The sequence below is a fragment of the Piliocolobus tephrosceles genome, chromosome 15 (assembly GCF_002776525.5).
Source record: "Piliocolobus tephrosceles isolate RC106 chromosome 15, ASM277652v3, whole genome shotgun sequence".
NCBI classification, from domain to species: domain Eukaryota; kingdom Metazoa; phylum Chordata; class Mammalia; order Primates; family Cercopithecidae; genus Piliocolobus; species Piliocolobus tephrosceles.
Window position 1 is genome coordinate 50,839,455 of NC_045448.1, and position 23,906 is coordinate 50,863,360.

At 35.0% G+C, this 23,906-nt stretch overlaps 1 protein-coding gene across 17 annotated transcripts in view; it reads right to left on the minus strand.

Annotated features, from left to right (window-relative positions):
- NRXN1 (neurexin 1) overlaps positions 1–23,906 on the minus strand; it is a 1,127,593-nt gene that overhangs the window by 609,509 nt on the left and 494,178 nt on the right. For 10 of the 17 annotated variants that reach the window (XM_023223864.3, XM_023223865.2, XM_023223869.2 and 7 more), the window contains 3 exons: positions 20,660–21,043; positions 13,635–13,838; positions 11,041–11,067 (listed from right to left, as the gene is read on the minus strand). In XM_023223864.3, the coding sequence (XP_023079632.1) occupies positions 11,041–11,067; positions 13,635–13,838; positions 20,660–21,043 (615 nt within the window). The remainder of the gene's footprint in view (positions 1–11,040; positions 11,068–13,634; positions 13,839–20,659; positions 21,044–23,906) is intronic. The other 7 variants (XM_023223881.2, XM_023223880.2, XM_023223877.2 and 4 more) reach the window with 1 other exon arrangement.

Consider the following 23,906-nt stretch of genomic DNA (forward strand, 5'->3'; position numbering starts at 1 on the left):
AGGCTGGAGGCAAAATTCTTCCTATACCCATGTGAGAAGCATAGTTGAGTCACCTTCCCCATAGTGTCTGCACTTAATGACATGGCCTCTGGGGTATCAGAGAAGCTGTCTCAGGCTTGTCTTGCTGGCCAGGCCTGGTGCCAATCACAAAATGGGCTTGGTGATACACCAATAACCCTCAGAACCAGGAAGTAAAACTACCTGCTGAGCCATGTAACTCCTCTCTCTTTTCTTCTCTATTCCTCCTCAAGTGCTCCTCGATTTAGCCAAGGATATACCCTTGAGAACTACTCAGAGTGTCCTTATAAAGAGATACTTGCCTCCTTTTTTTTTTTTTTTTTTAATAAGCAAAGAAATAGAGTCCTAAGGACAGACACATTTCTTTATGCTAAAAACACTAGAAATACTCATCCCCAGTTAAAAAGTACTTTGATTACATGATATAAAGTCAGACATTAAGCTTGATGTATGTTTTTCAAAAATGAACACTAATAACAGAAAAAAGACATTTTACAAACTTTAAAAAATCCACTGGAGAAATTAAATAGTCATGTGCTGACTAATTACATTGAATTTATTTCTTGACCTACAGACTGTTGTGCTTTATCCTGGTTCTACAAGTTATTAGCTGTGTGACCTTGAGCAACCTTCTTACTTTCTGCATGCCTCGGTATCCTCATATATCTCATAAGCTAATACTACAAACAATGCAAATGTGTTTAATGCATCTTAATAACTCTAAACTACTTTTAATCAAAGGTTTAATGCATCTTAATAACTCAAAAAGCTTACCATAATCTCATTTATGGTAAGCTTTCAATTATGGTACTGATCATAGTAACTATCATCAGTATTATGTTGTCATTATTATCTTCTCCTCAATGAGTTTACAGTCTCAGAGAAAATATGATGTAGTTCAGTGCCTTGAACATAATGGCCATTCACTAAGTATTTGTTGAATGGGTTTATTTGTGTAAACTTTGTCGGACTTTTTTTTAACAGTAGATGAAACATCCCTTGATATTCAATTAAGCCAAGTTGTTGATGAAAAATAACTCCATCTTTTAATGACTCCATTCACTATGAAATGTAAATAAAAAGAAAACTCTGTCCTCTTGTTTTAATATTTAGCAGGATGGAATTTAGTAATCCCTACGATTGGAGAACTTGAGTAAATAAATTATCTGGATAACTATTTGGACAGTCTTTTCGCTCAGTTACACTGAAAATAAACTTAATGATGCATACAGCCTAGTAGAACAAAATGACCTAAGGTCAGCAGTCAGTAACTTCCAAGTCCAAAGGAAACAGCTGGCTTAGGAACTGGGGGAACTCAAAATTTAATGAATATTTAATTATAAGAAAACATACACCTTTTCCTCAAGTGGATGTGACCTTGGAGAGTTGTTGGAAGCACCCTCCAGAGACTTTTCTGCCAGTTTCCTAAATGATACCAAACTTATTCTATTATCTGCAAAATAAATTTCAATATGTCTCGATGCTTTACCTCCTGCTCTATTTCTTCTGTCCAAATATCATTGCGTATGCAAACAAATAAACAAGGTTAAAATCATCTACTAAGAAACATTTAGCCTCTGTAGCTTTGTCATTGATTGTACCCATTTATGACAGACAAGGATAAATATCTCCTATGTAAATATTTTTCAATGAGAAAAACATACATTTTAAGAATTATGATTTACTTTTTAAGAATATAATTACATTTACAACACAGTAAAAATGAACACAAATTAAATAAATATATTTCTAGAAAAAAAGTTTTAAAACTAGCAATCTTCAAATCTAATCTAGCTCATCTGGCAAGTTGAAGAAGTATAATAAAATAAGCCTAATATAATGAAAGTAACAATTCAGACTGTGATTTTATTTTTTTCAAAAGGTCAATTCCAAAATTCCAAGGGATGCTTATCACATATTAGGACAGCTAGCAGATATAAAATTGAATACTAAATAGTTCAATTTGCTTTTAGGTAAGCATTAAAAACTGAAAATATATTCAGTGTTGGTGTAGCGTGAAAGAAAAGGGTTATACTGATTTATAGTGATACTCATTTAATGTATTTTATGAAATACATACACAATGCGAAGTTGTCTGAAAAAAATCAAAAAGCATACGGGTCCTGAGCATTTGGATATTTACAGAATGTAAACTGATATTCCATAAACAAAGCCATGGATTATAGTCACAAATGCAAGTTTTAAAAATTAAATATATCATTCCATGTCTAAATACACCACTGTAATAGTTATAGCATTTATTTTTATGAGGTCAAGAAGAATGTACATTTTTTCATAATTCAAAGTCAATGAATTTACCTTTTACTTTCCATTTCTTCTTAAAATAAGAGTAGCTGAATATTATTAAGTACATGACTGAATTCAAAAAATTTAGTTCATCCTCAGTATTTTTGGGATATTCTAGTATAAACTTTTTCAAAAGTAAGAAGCATATTAGAGAAAAAAAATCTAAGTTTCTGCCTTTATTAACTTTATATATTTTCTCTTCCTTTCTTTTTACTGGGAAGTAATTACAATGCTTAGAAATCTATTTCTCAGTATTGTCAACTTTATGAACCTATTTGCTTAAAGAAAACACATTCTAAGAAATGTGACAATTGATGAATGGTAGCATCTCATGTGTCTTGCTTTCTTTTTGTTTCTTGACACAATGATTGTTCAAATGAAGGCTATGGACAAACTGTACGTGATTATTAATGCATTCGTCATGTGAAAATTAGAATGCAATATATTTTTTCTAAGCAATGATATAATTATTAGCCAAATCCTTCTTTATTTGAATTTTAAGATTGTAATGATAGTGCTAACTTAATCGTTTTCTTTAATCATCACTTGCTTATTTATTAAGCTAGCTTTTAATCAGTAGCTTGAGTGCTATGATTCTCTTTCACCATTTATTTTAGTAACTGAAAAAATATTGGAGTTAATTCTTTGAAGTATCTTTGGAAAAATGTCTTCTGAAATGAATGGCTCACCTTATGCTCCAGGAAATGTTCTAAAATGGCAATTGTCCAATAATAACAATAATTAAATCTTAGGCCAAATTAACTTGGTTTATTTGAAGAGACAGTGTGTGAAGGTTCCTTGGAGCTGGTCAAACCACTGATAGAAAGAAGTGTTGAGTTATGTCTCTGTGCCTGTTCCTGGTTGATCTTCTTAAGGTAAGATTATGTTAGATTGCCTATTACTGGTTACAGTCAATGACGATAACTTACACTAACACATCTAGAAGCATCTTGTCATGTGTGGCTATTCAAATCTGGTTTATTTCTCATGATCTTGTTCACAGATGTTCCCAACAAGTTATCATCTGAAAAATCTGAGATCACTGAAGAATCATGGTATAATTACCTTTGGTACACATATTTTTCCTCCTTATTATATGTTACTTCAACTGGCTCAGTGACCTGGAATTGCTTTATATCACCTTGGCACAAAATCTAAGAGAAGCAATAGATTACATTTAAAAATATTGTATGTTTTAATCAAAGACAGGACATAATGTTACAAGATGTTGCTAAAATAAGAGAACAGGGTGGAAAAACATTCCTATACCATGGCTCTATATTTTTAAAGAAGCACATATTATACAATGTGTTATATATTAAGTCATAATGTGCCAAGTATTATGTGCTATAAGGGCATTTAAAACATTAATAAAACTTTTCTGTGAAAACTGAAATCCTAGGTTAGTTTTATACATTTTCTGTTTCCTTTAGCCTCCAAATATGAATGTTATTTCTAATTAGGAACAAAATGTTGTTTTGAAAGATATTCATTTTATTTTGGTAGTCAAAATTAGTAGGTAATTTAGCCTGTAAATTAATTTAAAATGTACATGACATATTACAAATACATGATCTAGTGTAGCTTTATCCTAAATATTGGTGGAATTGGTTTAAATTATCTTTTACTTTTACCCACTTTTGTTTTTTTTAATCAAAAAAGCAAAGAAGAATATTGTAGAAATTATAGATGATGAATAGAAACAAAAAACTAAAACAGCAGATACTATAAACATTTAGAGGGATATACTTCTAGAAACATAATAGAAAAGCAATTTTGTTGTGATGGTCCTTTGCCTGTTCCATAATTGATAACTCAAAAAAAAAAAAAAAATAGGAGATACTGATTACTCTAATTTTACCAAATTGATTGCATAAAGAATTACTTGATTATTAATATATTATTTTTAGCAGTATAAAATTTCTCAGTTGATATATTAAACAGAATTTATTGTATGGGTTTCTATGATTTTAATTTATTGTACTCATCATAATGTTCTAACTCCATATTTATCTGCCTATTTCAATACTGTTAGGTGAATATGTCTGAATAATAAGAGAACACCTGCATTATTTGATTAAATAATTTATCTTATTTTTTTTTTACTAGAAACTTTTATAATTCATGAAAAATCCGTAAAAAACAACTTTAAGTCATGTCATTTTAGTATGTTAGTTCTATAATATTTTGGCTTTAATGTTTACATGCATAAACTATTTCCTTTGCACCTACCAAAATGTAAAACATTTTAGAATTTTTTAGGTTCTATAGAAGTTCATGCTTATTTACATTGGAAACTTCCTGATTTCAAAGCTGGTTGATTTATCCATTTATCTGAACATTTAATGGGTGCATTTCACTAGAAACCTACATTCTTCATAAGCAACATTTAAAAAGGGATTTTGTTAACTCATACCTTAAATCATACATTTCAAAAGCAATTTTAACTATAACAGTTATCTGTAGAAAAAGGCAATTGTCTTTGAAATTTAATTTATTTCAATAGTACTATGCATAAAATATTTCGAGTCTGTATTTAGACTGATCTCCTGGGAAGTGCAATTGGAGAGTGAAGAATTTCCACAATTGTATGAATGATGCATTCGAAGAGCAAGTAATAATAAACAATCCAATTTTAAGTACACTAAAAAAAAGTAATTTAGCCTTTTGGTATTTCTTACTTATCTTCAGGAAAATTGATTCATAATGCATTTCTTATCCCTCTTCCTTTTTGCTCACATTAATAATAAGTAAAAGAAGTGGATAAGAGTTCTGAGCACACAGAACATTTCAATTTCAAAATTCTTTGATCGTCTCATGATTTAAAGAGCCTTGTCCACTTGACTTATGTTAGCCAGTAATATGTTGACAAGATTGTAATTCTCATGGGTATTTTATAACTAAACTGAAAAAAATTTCAGTCAGACAACATTAGAAAAGATACTTGCATAGAAAGCTTGCTGCTCCTACATCTGCTCTGAGGAGAGTGAATCATGTGGCCTCTACTCTAATGACAGCTATTTGGATCACCAGTGGATCCAACTGGATCCACCAATTGGATCATCTGCCACTAAAATTAAGATCTGGTGAGTAGCTTATGGGATGACCTGAATTGAAAGATTTGTCCAGCGGGACAAGGGTAAGTAATGGATTCACTAGATTATCTTTCTAGGAAAGTTGAATATACAACATATACAGAGTATACCGTTAGTGAAAGGGATGACAGAAAGAAAGAGAGAGAGAAGAAAGGAAGAAAAGGAGGGAGGAAGGGATGGAAGAGGGCAGGAAAGGAAGGAAGAGAAGAAACTCAAAACAATGGAGGAAGTGGATATATTTAGAAACGGCTCTTCATAACAACCCAACAAATAAAAACATCTGACCAACATGCTGTGATCTCTTAGATTTGGGGATATTTGTATAAAAGAAACTCCCTTTTCAGAGAAACTAATAAGTCAAAGTTTAGAATGTTTCTTCTAAAACTTTCTTGGATTTCATAATACTTTTTACCTAGGCAATTGTTATAATGCCGACTCTCAACAATTGAAAATAATTTGATCCATCTGGTCAACACTCAAGAATGTTGCATTACTTTGAGAGTCTTTGCAGTATTTATAAGGAAATGCTTAAAGTGAATAAATTAATAACTGTGTGTGGTTTCAACTTGCATTCTTAATTTGCACAAAAGAATTTTTAGAACATTATAGATTTTATATTTGCATATAAGCAACCAATAGATTAATTATTCACTAAAATAGACCAAAGTCATCTACTTTTCAACCACTCACTGTATCATTCTGTTGCCTAATCCACATAGCCATCTAAATATGAAATAAAAGCTGTATTATTCTTTATAATTCTCATAAGTTTAAATATGTGGATAATTTAAATGGGCTTCCATGTATTTTTATTCCAATTTATTTATTTATTTTTTTGAGATGGAGTCTTGCTCTCTCACCCCGGCTGGAGTGCAATGGCATGACCTCGGCTCACCACAACCTCTGCCTCCCAGGCTCAAGAGATTCTCCTGCCTCAGCCTCCCAAGTAGCTGGGATTACAGGCACCTGCCGCCATGCCTGGCTAGCTTTTCTGTATTTTTAGTAGAGATGGGGTTTCACCATGTTGGTCAGGCCGGTCCTAGAACTCCTGTCCTCAGGTGACCCACCCGCCTCGGCCTCCAAAGTGCTGGCATTATAGGCATGGGCCACAGCACCTGGCCTCAATTTTGATATTTTTCTAAAGACCCACTGCCATGTGCCAATACTCTGCCTGTTTTTAGTTGTTTTCTGTCAGAAATCTATGTTCATTCTTTATATTTTACATGCAATTTTTTTTTAGATTTTTGCTGAAAATAATTATTTATAAACTTTCTTTTCATTTCCTTCACATATACTTTAAGTAAAATAAAACAGAAACAACAACAAAACCAACAAGACTTCTCTGTTTTGTATATTTCTACTTTGAACTTTCCTTATTCCTTGAGCAACTTTTATCCTAGACAGGTGGATAGCACCAGTCACTGACAGGCAGTGACTGGCAGAATTCCACAAATCAAGTGACTGCTGTATGAAGGCAGAGGCAAAAGACTCCCTTTTACAGTTTTCTGCTCTCAGGCATCGAGTAGCGACTCTGAACTAAATATTTACTTTATGTTAACAAGCTCCAGCCCCCGGAAATTTCCTCCTATCTTTTTAAGTAGCTTCTCAAATGGCAGCCTGATCAAAGCAATCTAATATGGCTTAAGTGCCAGTGGTTGGCATTTTGCATTTTTTATTGCCTTCCATTTTTATCTACACAAAAATTGGCGATAACTAATATCCAGTTGATCTTTTTATTCTGGTAATAAAATGATAATACAAAGATCTTATTATCTACTCCAGACATCCATCAAAGTACATTTTTCAATAACATACTATGCGAAGTGTTTCTTCCCTATACCCAAGTCAAAAGCGAGGTTAAGTACTTGTCCTCAGATGCCCTGTTCTCTCAATACTTGGGCACTAGACTGCAAACAGAAATTGAACTTCAGCCCTTGGTGCTTTGTTCACACTAATGTTATATGTAATTTTATTGTGTCTGCCTCTTAAATACACCATTTTGTGTGAGAAGCCAAAAGGACTTGGAAGGTCTGCTTAAATATTTTTTTAACCCCAAAGAGTTTTTATTCTTCTAAGAAGACAAGAAAAAAGAAAACAGAAGAAACAATACTGGAAATGGAGCAGTAAGAAGAGTGAATCTTAATAGAAAGAAAGGAAGTGCAAGTGGGTGTGAGAAGAGACAAATGTAATAAGGGATAAAGAAAGCCAAATAATGCAAACAAAACAAGTCCCAGAGATCATGAGTTTATTAAATCTATTTTTATATGGATGCGGAAGTGTCCCTGAGGATGGGTGTGGTGGATCACACCTGTAATCCCAGCACTTTGGGAGGCCAAGGCGGGCAGATCACCTGAGGTCAGGAGTTCGAGACAAGCCTGGCCAACGTGGCGAAACCCCATCTCTACTAAAAATACAAAAATTAGCCAGGCGTGGTGGTGCACACCTGTAGTTCCAGCTACTTGGGAGGCTGAGGTAGGAGAATTGCTTCAACCTGGGAAGCAGAGGTTGCAGAGAACTGAGATTGCACCGCTGCACCCCAGCCTGGGTGAGAGAGCAAGACTCTATCTCATAATGAGCAACAAGAAACTGAGATGAGTCTGGGATTGTATGCAGTCACACTCTATAATCTGAAAGACCAAAACATACATTTGGCAGTGAAATGGCCATTATTCACAGAAACAACTTTTTAAAGAAAGTACCCTATCTATACCTGAAAATAAGCTTTTTTATTTTTTAATGAAAAGAGGCTCTCTTCTTCCATTTAAGGATGCTTGACAGCTTTTCTTCCCAGGGGGAAAATGGTAGCAATAAGGAATCTGACAGAGATGATACTTGGAATTCATATCTGCCCTTTCTCAGAGGAAATTTTAACAAAGGGCTGTGCCCTAGCATGTCCATGGAAGACTCTGTCACTGCATCTAAACTACTGATACAGGAGTGGAGGAAAAAGAAACACACCTGCCATCTCTTACAGTCCTGCAGATTTGAATACAGAAACTAGACCCTCTACCCTCCTCACCTACCACCCATTCTTCACTGGCAAAGATTAGACAGTCTGACACTATGCATATTTTTCATATAAAGTGCAAATGCTGTAAACTTGGTGGTGGGGTAGGGAAAGATAAGATGGCTATAGGAAACAGCAGCACAATTTTAAGTAAAGGTAGAAAGGTGTTTCTGGGGAAGTTTGCATTCAAGCTTAATAACTTAGAGTTTAATATTAGTTTTTAATGTAAGATAATCTTTTATGTTTTACTTTGTATATTTCTTGTGATCATTTTCTTAAAAGATATCAATTGAGGTATTTCATATTAATTTCACAATACAGTTGATGTATTAGATTTGGTAAAATTTTTAGAGATAATGGTGTTACTGGCTGTTATTTAATAAATGTACATTAATTTTCTCAGTCTCAGACAAACGTGTGGCTCACAGAGGACACATGTAATAAATCAGTCTTTCATTAAACTGCAAGTTATGCTGAGATACAGACATTGTTAATTTAGTTTTTATTGAGTACAAAATGCACTCCAAGTAGAAATCACTGATCATTTCATCACTGTGTGTTAGGTTTGCATTATCTGGATTGTAAATTCCTCCCTTTCCTCAAAGGCAAGTCTTTCTTATGGAACTTGGGTTTCTTACTACACCTGCCCCCTATTCCCCGAATAAAACAGAGACGAAGGAAATGAAAATGTTACCTGTTGATTGAATGTTCTTTCCAGTGACTGCTGTAAAGTTAAGGAATGTACAGTGCTGTCTGATGTGTACACTGGAAGCTCACAATCATAAACTGAATTCGAGTATCACATACTCATTAAAAAGGGAAAACAATTCACTAAACAGCAAAAACCTTTGTCCTCAAAGGTATTATTTTGTGGAATATCCAGAGGAAAAATAAGACTGTTCTCAATACTAGAGTCTCATGATATAAGCCAAATGGCAAACGAGTCTAACAAGGGTAACTATACTATAAAGATACATTTAAAAAATCATTGATATAGCCACAGAATTCAGAATAACATGTTATTTGAATAATTTTCATTAATTGCTATAGTTTACAAAGTTACACTTTGTGAATTCAAAAAGGCATGCTTTGTTGCATGCTTCGTATACACAAAATAAAAAGAGTACATAAGGTAGAGGTCTAGAAAGGAATATTGTCCCCACATGGATCTGCTAAGATACAGGAGGGATCAAGAAAACCTATAGTTGCAGTGAAACACAGATCTGACTTTGGCAGACAATATTTTGTGAGTTGCCATTTTGCCTGCATCTATGTCCCAGAGCTGAAAGCAAACTGGACCTGGTATTAGATGTGCAAATTGTGTATTCCTTTTAGGAATGCATAGAGGGGATAGAGTTGGAGAGGAGATGACATATCTTTGAAAAATTCTGCTTACCTGAGAGCTTTGACAGTTTATTTTCAGGAACTATTTTGTTTGAGATCTTTTTAAATGCCTGGGATATTGGTTAAAATTTATTAACTTAATTTTTAATAAGTCATCATTCTGTTACTTTTTTATTGGTGTGATTGAGCAAACTCATTTTAATGTTATTTTAAAAAGAATATTAAATATATATGGATAGAATTATGAGTTGTAAGAGGCATAGTGTTTGAAACAGTATGTATTTTATTAGGAAAATGGTCTTGTTTTTGCAAGTTTAAGGCTCTGTTTCAAGTGCCTTATCGCCACTTGAAAACATGGACAATGCTTTGGGGACTAGACTCCATCAACTCACACTCAGCACTGTTTCGATAAAATAAATTTTAAAATTTTTTATTATGACAATGAGAGATTAGAAGTTTGTTAGAACCATTTTATTTAAATTGTTCATGACTTTGTGTTGTGATCACTGGAGGTTTCTTAATGTGATCAGCACAACCTGGAAAGGAAAAACCTGAGCATTTATGTACAGAAATAAACAGGTTTACTCTTAAGATAACACTACAACTCAAAATAAAATCACAGTCCTTTTATCCTTTCAGATTTTCGTACAAATTCAAAGAAAACTCAGTCCATGCATCTTTTCAGACTCATCAGTTCGCATGCATGTCACAAATTTGAAGGGTTTTGGTTATTTTTGCAGAGATATGATTAGGATGTAAAAATTCATCATATAAACATTCTTAATGATCAAAGAAGAACATTTTAGACAAGTAATTTTTTTATGTATATGTAAAACTTTAGATGGGTTTAATAGTAACTCTCGAAGTAAGAGGAATTAACTTTTTTTTTCTCTATTTGCATTAAAAGATAAAGACAAAAGAAAACAAGAACCAGAATATTTTCTCCTATTTGGTTATGAAGAGAACAACTGGAGTCCACAAATGCCACTTGCAGTATCTAAAGGTCTATAAGGTGCTGGCACATTCTGTTACAAAACACTTGTCACCTCTTTTTCCACATAGAGGTAGGAACTGCAGTGGGGAAGTCTTCAGCTGTACAAATTTTTAAATGAATTTTTACAACCCAGATGATGGACTGGTATACTTTAAAAGTGAGTTCATGAGTTTTATAAACACATTTCTCTTGCTTTCTCTCTCTCTCTTTTTTTCTTGACTAGCTTACATCATAATGGAGGAATAACATTTTAAAAATTTTGAATAGGCACTTACTGGAATTACAGTTAATCCTGATACAATCTAGATGGGGAAGAATAGATGAAAAATGAAAATTCATCCTTCAAGGTAATAGCTGCAGACATCCAATAAAATTACAGTCCACCCTTCCGGGGACAGACACATGCAAATATGGCCACTCAGTATCATTATTCTTTACATACTTATAAAGCCCAGATGTATTGTTATAAAAGTTTACCATTGGAAACAACAATAGAAGTTTTTAAAAATGGCCAATTCAAACAAAGCTACATGGTGACAAATCTAAGTGAAGTAAAGAGCTGTTAAATGTCAAAGATGTTTGGCTTAGACTGGCTGCAACTTTCTCCCCATCTGTGAAAGAACATATCACTGTTTTCCGCAAAATGTAAAAGTGCTCCGTCACAATGGGGTACAGTGCAGGTTCAGCTAGGCTCAGGCATCTTGGACCTCTGAAATCTAATATCCCACAAAGGCCAACAGAATCCTTCAGAATTGCAGTGGTCAAATGGAAAGCAAGTTAAAACTATTCTTATCTTGCCCTAAAGGTTTTTGTTTTGTTTTTAAATTTTATTTGCTTGGGCATAAAAAGGTAACTGCCAGATGTTGGCTGGATTCCATACCTTGCGTTAATTGGAGGAGGAAAGAAACAACTGTATGATTTCTTTAGAAACTCCAGTGGCTAAGGAGCAGTCATTATTCAAAGCACACAAGCCTATGCCTCTCTTAGGAGCTAACAATGCTATCTCTATGTAATAAGTGTCATGGTTCCCTTGATTTTCCTTTCTTGATTTTCCCTTTCTTATACCTGCTTTATATAAAAGCAGCTACTATAAGAACAGAACATCTGGTATGGGTAACACAAACTGTAATTATAGCAGTTATTTTTAAAAGACTATGTAGGATGTTTTCTATTTATTTTATATATATTTGTTGGTTTGGGTTTTATTATTTAACGCCTTTGGGGAACATAAAAAATATAAACCTAGATTCTGTTTCCATATAGCTGAGTTTGTCATGTGTCGTCAACCGCATCAGAAAAGTGGTTGCAAACAGCCAAGGACCAGCACCTACACACCTCTTTCTACAGAATGCTTTGCTGTTCGAAAATTCTCATGAGTGTTTCCACTTTAACAGGAGCTTTATTGCATGCAATTAGGCGGTTTGTTTTGATTGGCTTGTAATAACCTGTCATTGTCACTAGAGGGTACTCTAACAGAACAGTAAAGGAGAGTGCTCTGTGTTCTTAAAGTAGTATTTTTTAACCTTATTATTTAATTTCATTAATATTAATTAAATATAATTATATGCAATAAGATACCAATGGGATAATTTTATATTTTATGAGTTATCATTCTGCCCAGCACAATTTGAAAATGTAGGTGGGGTTTCCACAAATGCCTTACCTCATCACATTTTATTACTCTTTTTTTTTTAGGTAAATCTACGTAGTTTCAAAATTTATTTCTCTCTCTCTGTTTATTCATTTCTATCTATGTGTGTTTAACACTGCCAAAAATACAGTAAAACCTCATTAATTTTGACTCCTTTTATTTTGAAACCATGATAACACTGCAAATTTGGGCAGAATATTAATTCTTCCTTTGATATGAGCAAAACTCTCTCAAGAAAAAAAAAAAAAGTTAAACTCATAAACAAGATTTTGAAAAGCCAAGTTTGGGAAGAAAACTGATTTCCAGTACTTTATGTTGATGGCACAGTTTGCATAAAACAATGTGCTAATTATAATTAATTCTAATCAAACCACTAAAATCAGCCTAGACAGTCCTTTCCTTGATAAGACTTTCCAAGCTTATTATTTTTGAGTATAATTTATAAAAATAAAAACTGCTTAAACAAATTTTAAAATCTGCAGTTCAGACTTTTTCCTAATTCAGCCTGGTTTTTCCCCATAATTCATCCAGATTGGTGAGGTTTTACTGTAATGAGTCTTTCTTAACGCTACAACTAAGCAGGAAAGCATTATCTCTCTGTAGAAGAGCCTGTGTCTCTAGTGTTCTCATGGCTGTTTGCTAAGGGCCGCAGACTTTGGGCATTGAAGGGTTGTGGATCGCTATTTGATAGCAAAATACCACCACACAGTACTCCAAAACAGAAAAGATGGGGTACCACAAAGGTGACTATTCAAAGGAGAAGCCCATGGAGTCGAGTAAGAACAGCTGTTGATCTCAATAACAAAGCAGAAATTTGATATTTTGTGCAAATCTTTTATAAATAAACATGTTTTTATTTATCTGCAAGGACATCACCTACAACCAATCTAAATGTTAGTGAATATATCAACAGAAAATTCAGCTTGAGGCAACCTCAGGCTTAATCATTTATATTTTCAATTAACCTCACTGACAGACATGGCTTCTCTTTTAGGAACCCTCAGTGGTAGAAATCACAGAACAGTAAGTTATGTTAAACATAAAAAAATAAAAATAAAAAGATGCCCCCCAAAACCTAAAATTACTTTAAATGATGGAAATAAGACCATTAAGTATTTTAATTTTCCATGGCAAACAGGCTACTTGATCAATGTTTGCAGGCAAAATTGAACAAAAAGTAAAATAGTGTTAGTTCAATGGGGGAAGGCAGGTTGTTACCTAGATTGACCGTCAGTTTCACACGTCCTGCATCTAGCTCCAGGCGGAGGGTGTCAGCAGAGTCTCTAGAAGTGGTTGCCATCAGAATGCCATATGCACGCTGGGATCGGAACCGTAAGGAAACATCCTCAGCCTCCGTGTGCATGACTACGGGGAGCTGAATTTTCATAAACATGCTCCCATCATAGCTCAAAACCGTTGCCTCTAGAGATGGAAAATGAATATAATAAGTTCTTGGACGGTAGAGTGCATTAATACTTTTAAAAGGAAAAGGATCATTTATCATCACTTATTTAAGACTTCTAGAACAAAATACTACAAAATCAATTCATCTTCGTCATAAACAAAATTGTAAGCTGGAAAGAGAAGTCACAGTAGAGGACTTCCCTTGTGAGATATTTTCTAAAGCCCAGAAACAGAGATATCAGCAGTTTCTTTTTTTTGTTGTTGTTGTTCCCATAGCACTTTCTACTTATAGCATTAATCATGTTGAATTTTGAGGGTTTGATTATGTGTCTCCCTTCTCAAGAGCAAAGATCACGTTCTTTTGTAGAGTCACAGTGTGAGCCCAGTTTGAAACACCAGCCAAGTTGCAGATTTTTTGTTGTTGTTGTATTTGTTTGGGTTTTGTTGTTGTTTGTTTGCTTGTTTGTTTGAGACAAGGTCTCTATTCCCAAGGCTGGAGTGCAGTGGCAGGATCGCACTGCAGCCATGACCTCCTGAGCTCAAGCAATCTTTCCACCTCAACTTCCTGAGTAGCTGGGACCACAGGCACATGACACCATGCCAGGCTAGTTTATTATTAACACTTTTTTTCTAGAGATGGGTCTCCCTTTGTTGCCTAGGCTGGTCTCAAACTCCTGGGCTCAAGTGACCCTCTCACCCAGATTCCCAAAAGGAATCTGTGCCCAGCCTCCAGCAACTTTTCAGTTCATGTTTATGTATGGTGAGCCCACTGACCAGTTCTGTGAAATTGGTCAACCTTGCCTAGGTTCTGAATTATTCATCTGCACAATAAGAGGGTACTGCCAGATTTCTTAGGGCTTTGATCTGTCCTAAAAACCTGTAGTTCTAGGAGAAGTTACTATCATCATTTTTTCATCATCTCGGCCCTGATGGAACTATTTTTAAAAGAAAAAAAAAAAAAAGAAATATGGCTTAACTACAGGAATTGGGCCAATACTTTACCAAAGGTGATGTTTGAAAAGAAGAAAGAAAAACCGATATTACCAAACAACAGATAATGCTTCCTTTGAGCCATTATGTTTAGCAAGGTAATTTTTACAAAGGCTTAAACTGTTGCTTCCTTTTAAGGTTAATTTATAGAAGGGAAGTAACTTTAAATATTATCTATTAGCACAACCCTGGTGTCCTGAATATGTTGTCACCCAAAGCATAATGATGTGCCTTGGTTATACTAAATAAGCATGGGGGTGGGACTGAGGAGCTTTTAAGTTTGTTTGTTACTAAACTAAGGTAGATGGCATCAATAGGGAAGTTGCTTAGTACTGTCTTAAAGACACAAAGAAATGAATAGAAAAACTGTTGATGACAACCTGACGGCTTTAAGAAATAGTCAGGACTCCTTAATGTTAAGCACCATATGACAGTGGAATATTGCAAAACAAGCATGATTCAGTTTGCTTTCTCATTGATTCCAATAACTCAGGATGATACTTAATAAAGAAAAACTACCTGGAATTAAAATGAACCAGGAAATTCTCATTATTTTGCCTACTTGCACAGCATAGCAATTAACTGTACTGATACAACTGTGTTCAATATTGAGACTATATTCAGAGTTGTGGTTTTGCAAGTTTATCTTTCAGAAAGTCAAGTATTGTTTCTATAAGACTTTAATCATTATTTGTTGTCATTATGGGATTAAGTGAGCATCCAGAGCCTCTCCAAGCACTGACTGTTCCAGGTCTCCCTGCTTAGGTTAGCTCCCTTCTCTTTTTTCCATCTACCTCTTTACTTAAGAGATCTCAGTCAACTCATATGCTTACTCCTCTAATATTTATTAAGGGTTCTGACTTCTCTCCTGAGCTCTAGCATTCACTGCCTATTGGAAATTTTCAATTGGAATATGATAGGTACCTTATTAAACTCTTAATTCACTCCCTTCAAAAATGAACAAACTCAAAACATGCTCCTTCCTCAGTCTCCTCCATCTCAGTAAATGTGATAAACCCATTGCTCTGACCTAAAGCTTTCTGATTTCTCTTACTCTCTCTGCCATGTCCAATCCATTTGCAAGTCTGCAAGTCCTATAGGCTCGAATTCCAATCCACATTCTGAAATGATTGCTGCTCACCTCTGCCACTAATGTCCCTCAGACTTTGCTCTCATCTCTCACCTACATCACTGTAGTAGCTCCCTCAACTGTGTTCCTATACACAGTGTATATAAGGAAAAAAGGAACTGTGTTCCTTTTTTTAACCTATAAAGATCAGTATGACCCTGGCCCCAGCCCATCTCTCTGGCCTCAGCTTTAAGCATGTCCCCCTTCTTGTTCAGTGAGCTCCAGATACACCAATTTCATGATCTCATTGAAGTGTTTGCACTTTTAGATCCCTCTGTTGAAAAATGTTTCACCCTAGATCTTTAAAAAGCTGGTTCTTTCAGCATTCAGGCCTCTGCTCAAATGTTACTCCAGAGAGGCCTGCTATCCCCTCCAGTTATTCAACATATATTTACCATTTAGTTTTGTTAAAATAACCATTTCTTGCTTGTATAGTATTATCTGTATTTGTCCTTTAGAATACAAGTACCTTGAGGGCAGAGATCAGTGTCTCATATGCATTGCTCTATCAGCAGCAAGTGCCCCCATGATGCCAGGCCCACAGCAGAGCCTCCATAAATATTAACTGAATCAATAATTGCACACACACACACAGTGAGCTAATTTCAATTTGAATACCAAGCTTACATAAATGCTTACCAAAGAAATTAAGTATTTATTCTGCTTATTGCAAGTGAAATCTAATTTCAGTAATGTGCATGAACAAAATATTTAATAAAGTCCACTGTGAAGGCCAAAATTGGGCTGCAGAAGATAGGCTAGGGAAGTGTCTATTTGCCAAAATAGGGGCCTCATGGTTAGGCAATGCCCTAAGCACTGATAAAACAAAATATGGTCTTTCAAAAACATAGTGGTTCTATATCATATCATATTTTTTTTCCAATTAGGCAAGAAGTTTCTCAAATGGGAGTGAAATCCCAGTGGTCAAAGACCAGTGCAAATAACCAAATTGCTGTTGCTCAAAAAATAATTAAAACCTGAGTGTAAAGCTATAGTGAATTCTAGAGAGAAAAATGATTGTGGTATAATTTTAAAAGAAATTTGATCTTTAATTTTGCTTTTCCTAAACTAGACAATCATGATCCATACCTGTAAAGCAACAAGTACCTGAATAAAAGGGTTAAAGCCATTATCATGTGTTCAGTTACTCTGGTATCATACAGATAAAATGATCAAAACAGTGTTTGTTTTCTCCTCTTTATTTAATCTGTACAACTAGGATCTATTATTCAATAATCATATTTTTGAAATAATCATATTCTTCTGGGAAAATTAGCTTAATTTGATTGAAAACTAAATAGGGGGCACCTCCTTTTAGAAATACAGATGACTGACAATGGATCATAAATATAGTGTGAAATACAACCCAGAGAAAAAAAATAATCAGAATCATTAGCCTTTAACATTCTCCAAAAAGCTACAGGACTGAAATAACATAGTAAAGTAATAAAACTTGAGTGCCCCCGAGTGTCATTTTAAATAATTCTCAATGTGAAAATAACTTGTTGATAAATGACAAATGAAAGTCTAAATGATTCCTCATAATTAGAGTTAATGTTCAATTAGACAAGAAATGGAAAATGCACAGGGTTGTAGTCTAGAGTTGCCAAATAAATGGTAAACAACATTCTGACATTTGAAGGTTATGCTATTTGGCAGCATCCTTGAACACTAGTAAAATTATTTCATCATTTAGAATATACAATAAATCTTTAAAAGGCTAATTCTAGTATAATACTTCCCACTGGGGGAGAAAAACAGTTTCAACTTTGTCTTCTATATCTCCTTCTCCCTTGTCATTAAGTTTGATAAATTTGCTTTTCTGCATTATTCTTTGTTGCAGTCTAAAGTGTACACCTGTACTCAGTTTTGCCGAAAGGCAGTCACATATTGTGATCAACGATGAAAATCATGCAGGGAGCCAAATTATATTGCTCTGACATCTGTCCCTCCATCTGTTAGAATTTAACGAACAGTATAAAGTAGATATCTGATTATATCAATGCTATTATTCTTACATATGACTGAGAATAATTTTTTATATGATCAAGTCTCCACAAAGTCTCAGTTTTATTAAAAATAAAGCAGAAGAGAAGGTACTAAATTTAACTTTTATCCATTGAACAATATTTCTGTACTACTCTTTCTTATAGGATCAAAACATGTAAAACAAAATACTCTCTTCTTGTCTGCCTAAGTTAGCAAGTATTTTGTTCTTTCTTATAAACTCCTTTGCCCCCTTAGGCAGGATAAACATCTCCTATAATGTGATTGCAACATACTTTTTCCATGGTGAACTTTCTAAATCCAAGGAGCTGAACATGCTTTTTAATTACTTTGAATAATTATTTTCATAAATTATAAATTATCAATTTTTGCTCAATAATAAGAAAACAAGTTTAAAAGTTTTCTTTAAAAAAAAAAAAAAAAAAAAACTTGAAGAGTTGTCAACTCGTATTTGATCAACAACAGCCTTATCTGATCAATGTGTGTCTGGAGAAGAAACTCAGTCCAAGCCCCTTCTTTTATATTGGAAACTCAGAGGTTCAGGCATGATCTTGTGTTAACTGAACTAGGGCATAATAGCCAGAAGCTGGACAGAAGCCAAATTTTGTGGTACTGAGTATGACAACCACCACACATTTCCTTTGCTGTCAGGAGGCACCCTAACGTGAGCCAGAAAATTAATTCTGAAAAGCAAAGGAGTCATGCAATACACATGGGTAGTCCAGTAACAAGAACCACCCAAAAATGCATATAGCCAACCTGGAGACAAAGAAATCTGCAGAAACGTCCAGCCTCCTATCAGATAAAGACGTATGCTGAATCCCAGTGATGAAGTTTGCTATTAAATTCTTATTTACAAATCTACATATGCTTGCTGACCCTTTTTCTAATCATTGCAATATATAAATATTTCTTCTCTGTCATCCTGGCTCGAAAAGTCTACAATTTCTATTTTCATTTTTGCCTTATGTAGTAGCGGAATATTGCCACAGGGTGGTACACCACGCATATTTAACGGAAAGCTTCCGTAATACATGTGACAGTTGAGTTATACCCTTTTTTCAGCTTCACTTAACCAAGAGGCATCAGAATAACTGGCAGCTCTCTGAGTGATTAAAATTAAAACAAAACCTTAAATCATGCAAGTCCGCTCATCTCATATTATGCCTAACTGTATTATACCTTGCAAGCTTTGTTCATTGTTCATCCTTTTGGCAATTTCCAAAAACAAAACTAAACAAACAAACTAAAATTGGGAGGAAAAATGCAAAGAGGAAACTTATAAAGAATATACACCATACGAACTAAACTATACAGAAATAGCTAAGTTGTACTGACAATTCACAGAAATTGCAGTTAGCTACTATCATAAAGAGAATGAATATATCTATATCTATGTGATAACATATCCATCTATTGACCCATCTAATTGCATGACACACAATAATAATAGCATATGGTAAGTGGTTTAATATATGATTACTATATAACTGTTAAATATTTATATTTTTAATATTAATCATAGAATTAATAAGTTGATGTACCTCCTTTTTAAAATAAATAACCAAAATCAGATTTCAATTTTGGGTTTCACAAAACAACCCCTCTTTTTCCTAGGAGGTTTTAGGCAAGCTGAATTGAACTATTTCAGGAATAAAAAAAGGAAAACAATAAATATTCATAGCTTAAAAATAGATGCCAGGTACTTTTAGGCTAAATATGTAATAATGGAATGTTATTTGTAGCAGGTGAGGACAATGGAGCAACTCATCAGTATTTTTTCATATTGATTTTTAGCTCCATTGTTGAAAATAAGTGACAATGGGTGCAGTGACTAAAGCATTTGTCTGAAACACTGGGTCGATGGAAGAATAAGCTTAGAACTATTTGTTCTGTTATTTATTCCTTTAGCCTGTTCTGCAGATCAACTGGGATGGCTATTACCCTTCAGTTTTCTTTAAATCCTCATTCCTTTTATTTTATAGGGTGAGAAAAAGAAAAATAAAATGTAGGTTTGCCTCCTATTAGAAAAAGAGAGGCGGCACCTGCTCAGAACTTCAGTAGGCACAGCTAAGCCATAATAGCAAATGGGTAAATGAGTCCTCTGCAGTTGGTTAGGTCCTAGCCAAAGGTAAGTACTTTTTCTATTAGGGCACACTTCGAGAAACATTGGTGTACCTTAGGTGATTGAAAGTCAGCTTACTTTTCAGAGAGGATATTGCCTCTTTTGTAAGTTGACTGAAGTGAAATGAACAGGCTAACTTAAGTCTTACCCAGTTGGGTCAGGGAAGTTGCAACTAATAGCTTAGCTTGCCTCAAATGCTATTTCTTACCATGGGTATTAGCACTAGAAGCCATAGGTATGTCTAAGTCACGCCTCTTTTACTGTCTAATGTTCTGAAGTTAAAAACTGGGCATAAAAACAGCAGTTATTGTCTATAATACATCTTAGGCTCATACTCTAGAGGATACTAAAGATTCAAGTTTCTATTCCTGCAATATACTGAAGAGCTGTGTCCTTTCGGAATCAAGCTCTTTGAAAAACATTAAGAGCTCATTAGTAATCCACGTCAGGTATGGCTGCTCAGCTTGCAAACACGAGTTTATTTCAGTAGAGTATGCATTATGTTTCAATGGTCAGTACAGGTTTGAGGTCAACATTTAATACACTTTTAATCTCAGGGAGTTGGCTGTTGGGGTTTTAGAATCCTACCTCTCTCACAGGACCTGCCAAGATAGCCTGTTCCGGAACAATCACAGACATATCTGTTCCACCCATCCCTGCACATGCCATTGTTTTTGCAAGGGTTGCTAAGGCACGGTTTTGCTGTTTCCCTTGAGCAGGAGGGCTTCACTCCAGCAGTACTTTGAACTTCAGCCATTTGCCGGATATCTTTGCTTTGGCCATCGATGAACAAATCCCTGATGCAGCCCACGTAGCCATAGTTGAGCAGAGCAGTCCACACCTCGGTGGGGAAGACAAGGCCAGCTTTATTTTCTGGCAGGCCCCCCAGGTACAACTCATCATCCAGGTCCAGAATCTCACTCTCACCAGGAGCAGTGTAGGGAGTACGCAATGTGTTGACAGAAATGGTACCTATTGCAAAGAGAGGACAACGCACAGGTCTTTAAAAAGCACCAATGTGTTATAATTATCTTTCTGTCTTTCATCTGCTTAATGGTTAACTCTTTGAAAGCAGAGAATTATTATTATTCTTTCTATCCTCACTTTCTGGTATTTCCTAGAGAAATTAAGAAACCCATGGTATTAAGAAACTTTAGAAATAAAACAGACTCGATGGTTCCATTTGAATTTGAGAACGAAAACCAAAGCGTACAACCAACAAACAGTGTTTGAGAGCCTCTAACAGTTCAGCCAATGCATGGATACATGCATTAAAAATTAAGAAACTATCATTTCATATCAGCCTCTAGAAGAAAGTCAGATTCCTCTTGGTTAGTGCTTGTTTTCAAAGCTAATATCCAACTGCAAACCAAGGAAAGATTTTATGTTCCTATTTTAACTGACTTGATTACTCAGATTGAGCGCAGTAGTTTCACAGATTACCTGTGTCAAAACATGACTTCATCACTCCTTGCTGTATGAACCTATTGATTAACTTACAGAGTTTTGTTTCCCTTATTCATAATATGGGCATAATAATATTATCTACCTCATAGGGTTGCTCTTATTGTTACATAAAATAATACTAGTAATGTACATGGTTTATAGTAAGTACTGTATAAATGTTTGTTATTATATTTCAGTGAAATAATCAAGTAAAATCAGTTGCTTCCTTATTTTTAAACCAAGCTAGTTATTTATTTAAATTAATAAGGATTTCTTTCTCTCACTCCAAATGTTAAGGAGAAAAAATCTGTTGGTTTATAAATACAAAGGGCTCTAAGTCCTAAGTATGGAATAACCAGGTATTCATCTACATGGGATCATTTGAGGGTCACGTAAAAATATTAGTGGAACCCATGAACAAAAAGAAAGATAGAAAGCACATTCCTGATCAAAACCTGCATGCATACTGCAGATTACCAAAAATTCCACTGATACTCTGTCTTCAGAAAGACCTTTGTACAAATGCAACTATGATACCTGGACAGAACACCACAAGGCCCCACAACCACATTATCCCAGATTTATTTTTCAGCTCCAGATTATAAGCTAGGATAGCAAGAGTCTGATGAGAGAGAGAGAGAGGATGAAAAAGGGTGTGATAGTATGCTGGGGCATGGGCATAGAACCTCAGGTATTTAGGGAAGAGATATACGAGAGATCTGGAGATGGGAGGGGTGATACAGAAGTAAGGACAAAAGAGGAAGTGGAGGGTGAGTAGTGTGTGTGTAGGGAGATGCATTTTAGTTGCTACACAGAATACCAAAGGCCCGCCCCAAGTGAAAACACATATCTAACTAAGGATGTAAGACTGCGGGCCCTGATGTTGTGCCCAGGAGTATTCCAAATCCCAGCAGAAGGGCCCCCTTCAATCTGTGCAGTGTAATGGGATCAGTCTTTGTGAGGGAGAAGGGCATGGAAGCCACTGACAAAGACTGCTCAGGTGGCCGAGTCATTAAGAGGATATTTGGCTCTCTAGACTTTCAGAGAAAGAAAAGGGAAAAGCTCCTAGGGGAGGAAACACTCAAAGGCATTGCTATTTTGGCCTTCCTATAAGGGAAGCAAAATAGAGATTTCCTGGGGAAGCAGCTAAAAGGGAAAAGGACAAAGTATTCATTTTTACTGTTCACATTTGTATAAGTGTCTAGAAGAAAACTCTCATTTAGGAACCTATGGGAACCATCCAATCCTATTTAGAAAAATATAAAGCATGGCATTTTGGGGAAATACAATTTATAATATTGAAAGGGAATGGTGACTCTTTTCTATTTCAAAAGGAATGATCATTACATGCATTTTTAAAGCGTCATTTTGTATACAGCACTATTCAAAATACCTAAGAAGTGAATAAACAGATGATCCCTATCCTCTGCAGTAGCTAATGAAAGCTAGAATATGATGAGAGTCTTACTCTGTCACACAAGCTGGATTGCAGTGGCAGGATCTTGGCTCACTACAACCTCTGCCTCCTGCTTTAAACAATTCTCATACCTCAGCCTCCCAAGTAGCTGGGATTACAGGTTTACGCCATCACAGCCAACTAATTTTTGTATTTTTAGTACAGATGGAGTTTCGCAATGTTGGCCAGGCTTGTCTTGAATTCATAGCCTCGAGTGATTCACCCACCTTGGCCTCCCAAAGTGTTAGGATTACAGGCGTGAGCCACCGCACCCAGCCAATGTGACATGCTCTTAAATAAAAGAGAGAGGGATGCTACTCTATTTTCCAATTAGTTAAATAAGGCTTCCTAAAAGCAGTAGAATTTTTGAGGATTTGATGAAATGACACAGAACTTAGCAAAAGAACAATGACTAATTATTCCAAGTGTGGTGATATATTCATATATATATATATATATATATATATATATATATATATATATATATAACATATATGTATGTATGTATTCCCATATGCTCTTTTTATTCAGCTCAGAAGGGGAAAAAAGCCCTTGGAAAGGCTGTACTGTCCTTACTCAGGGTATTGTAATTCTGACACTAAGAGAACTCCTGGAGGACTCCTGAGACAAGGAAATTCATTGACTTCCACAGCTCACTTTCTCCCCCAATTCCATGTAGTTTCCATACCTTGGTACACTGTGTCTGCACTCACTCTTGGGGCAGAACTGCTGCCAGGCGGTTTAGACAATCATTCATGACGGTTTGTCTGACAGTAAGGATGGAATAATTGTGTCTCTTGACTTTTATTTATGGTGTGTTAGTGCTTGCTTTGAGCAAAGTATTGTAAGAAAGTTCAAATAAGTTATTTTATTAATGTGCTTGATGATATAGACAGGGTAAGATTTTTACAGTAACTTTATCATTAGACTACA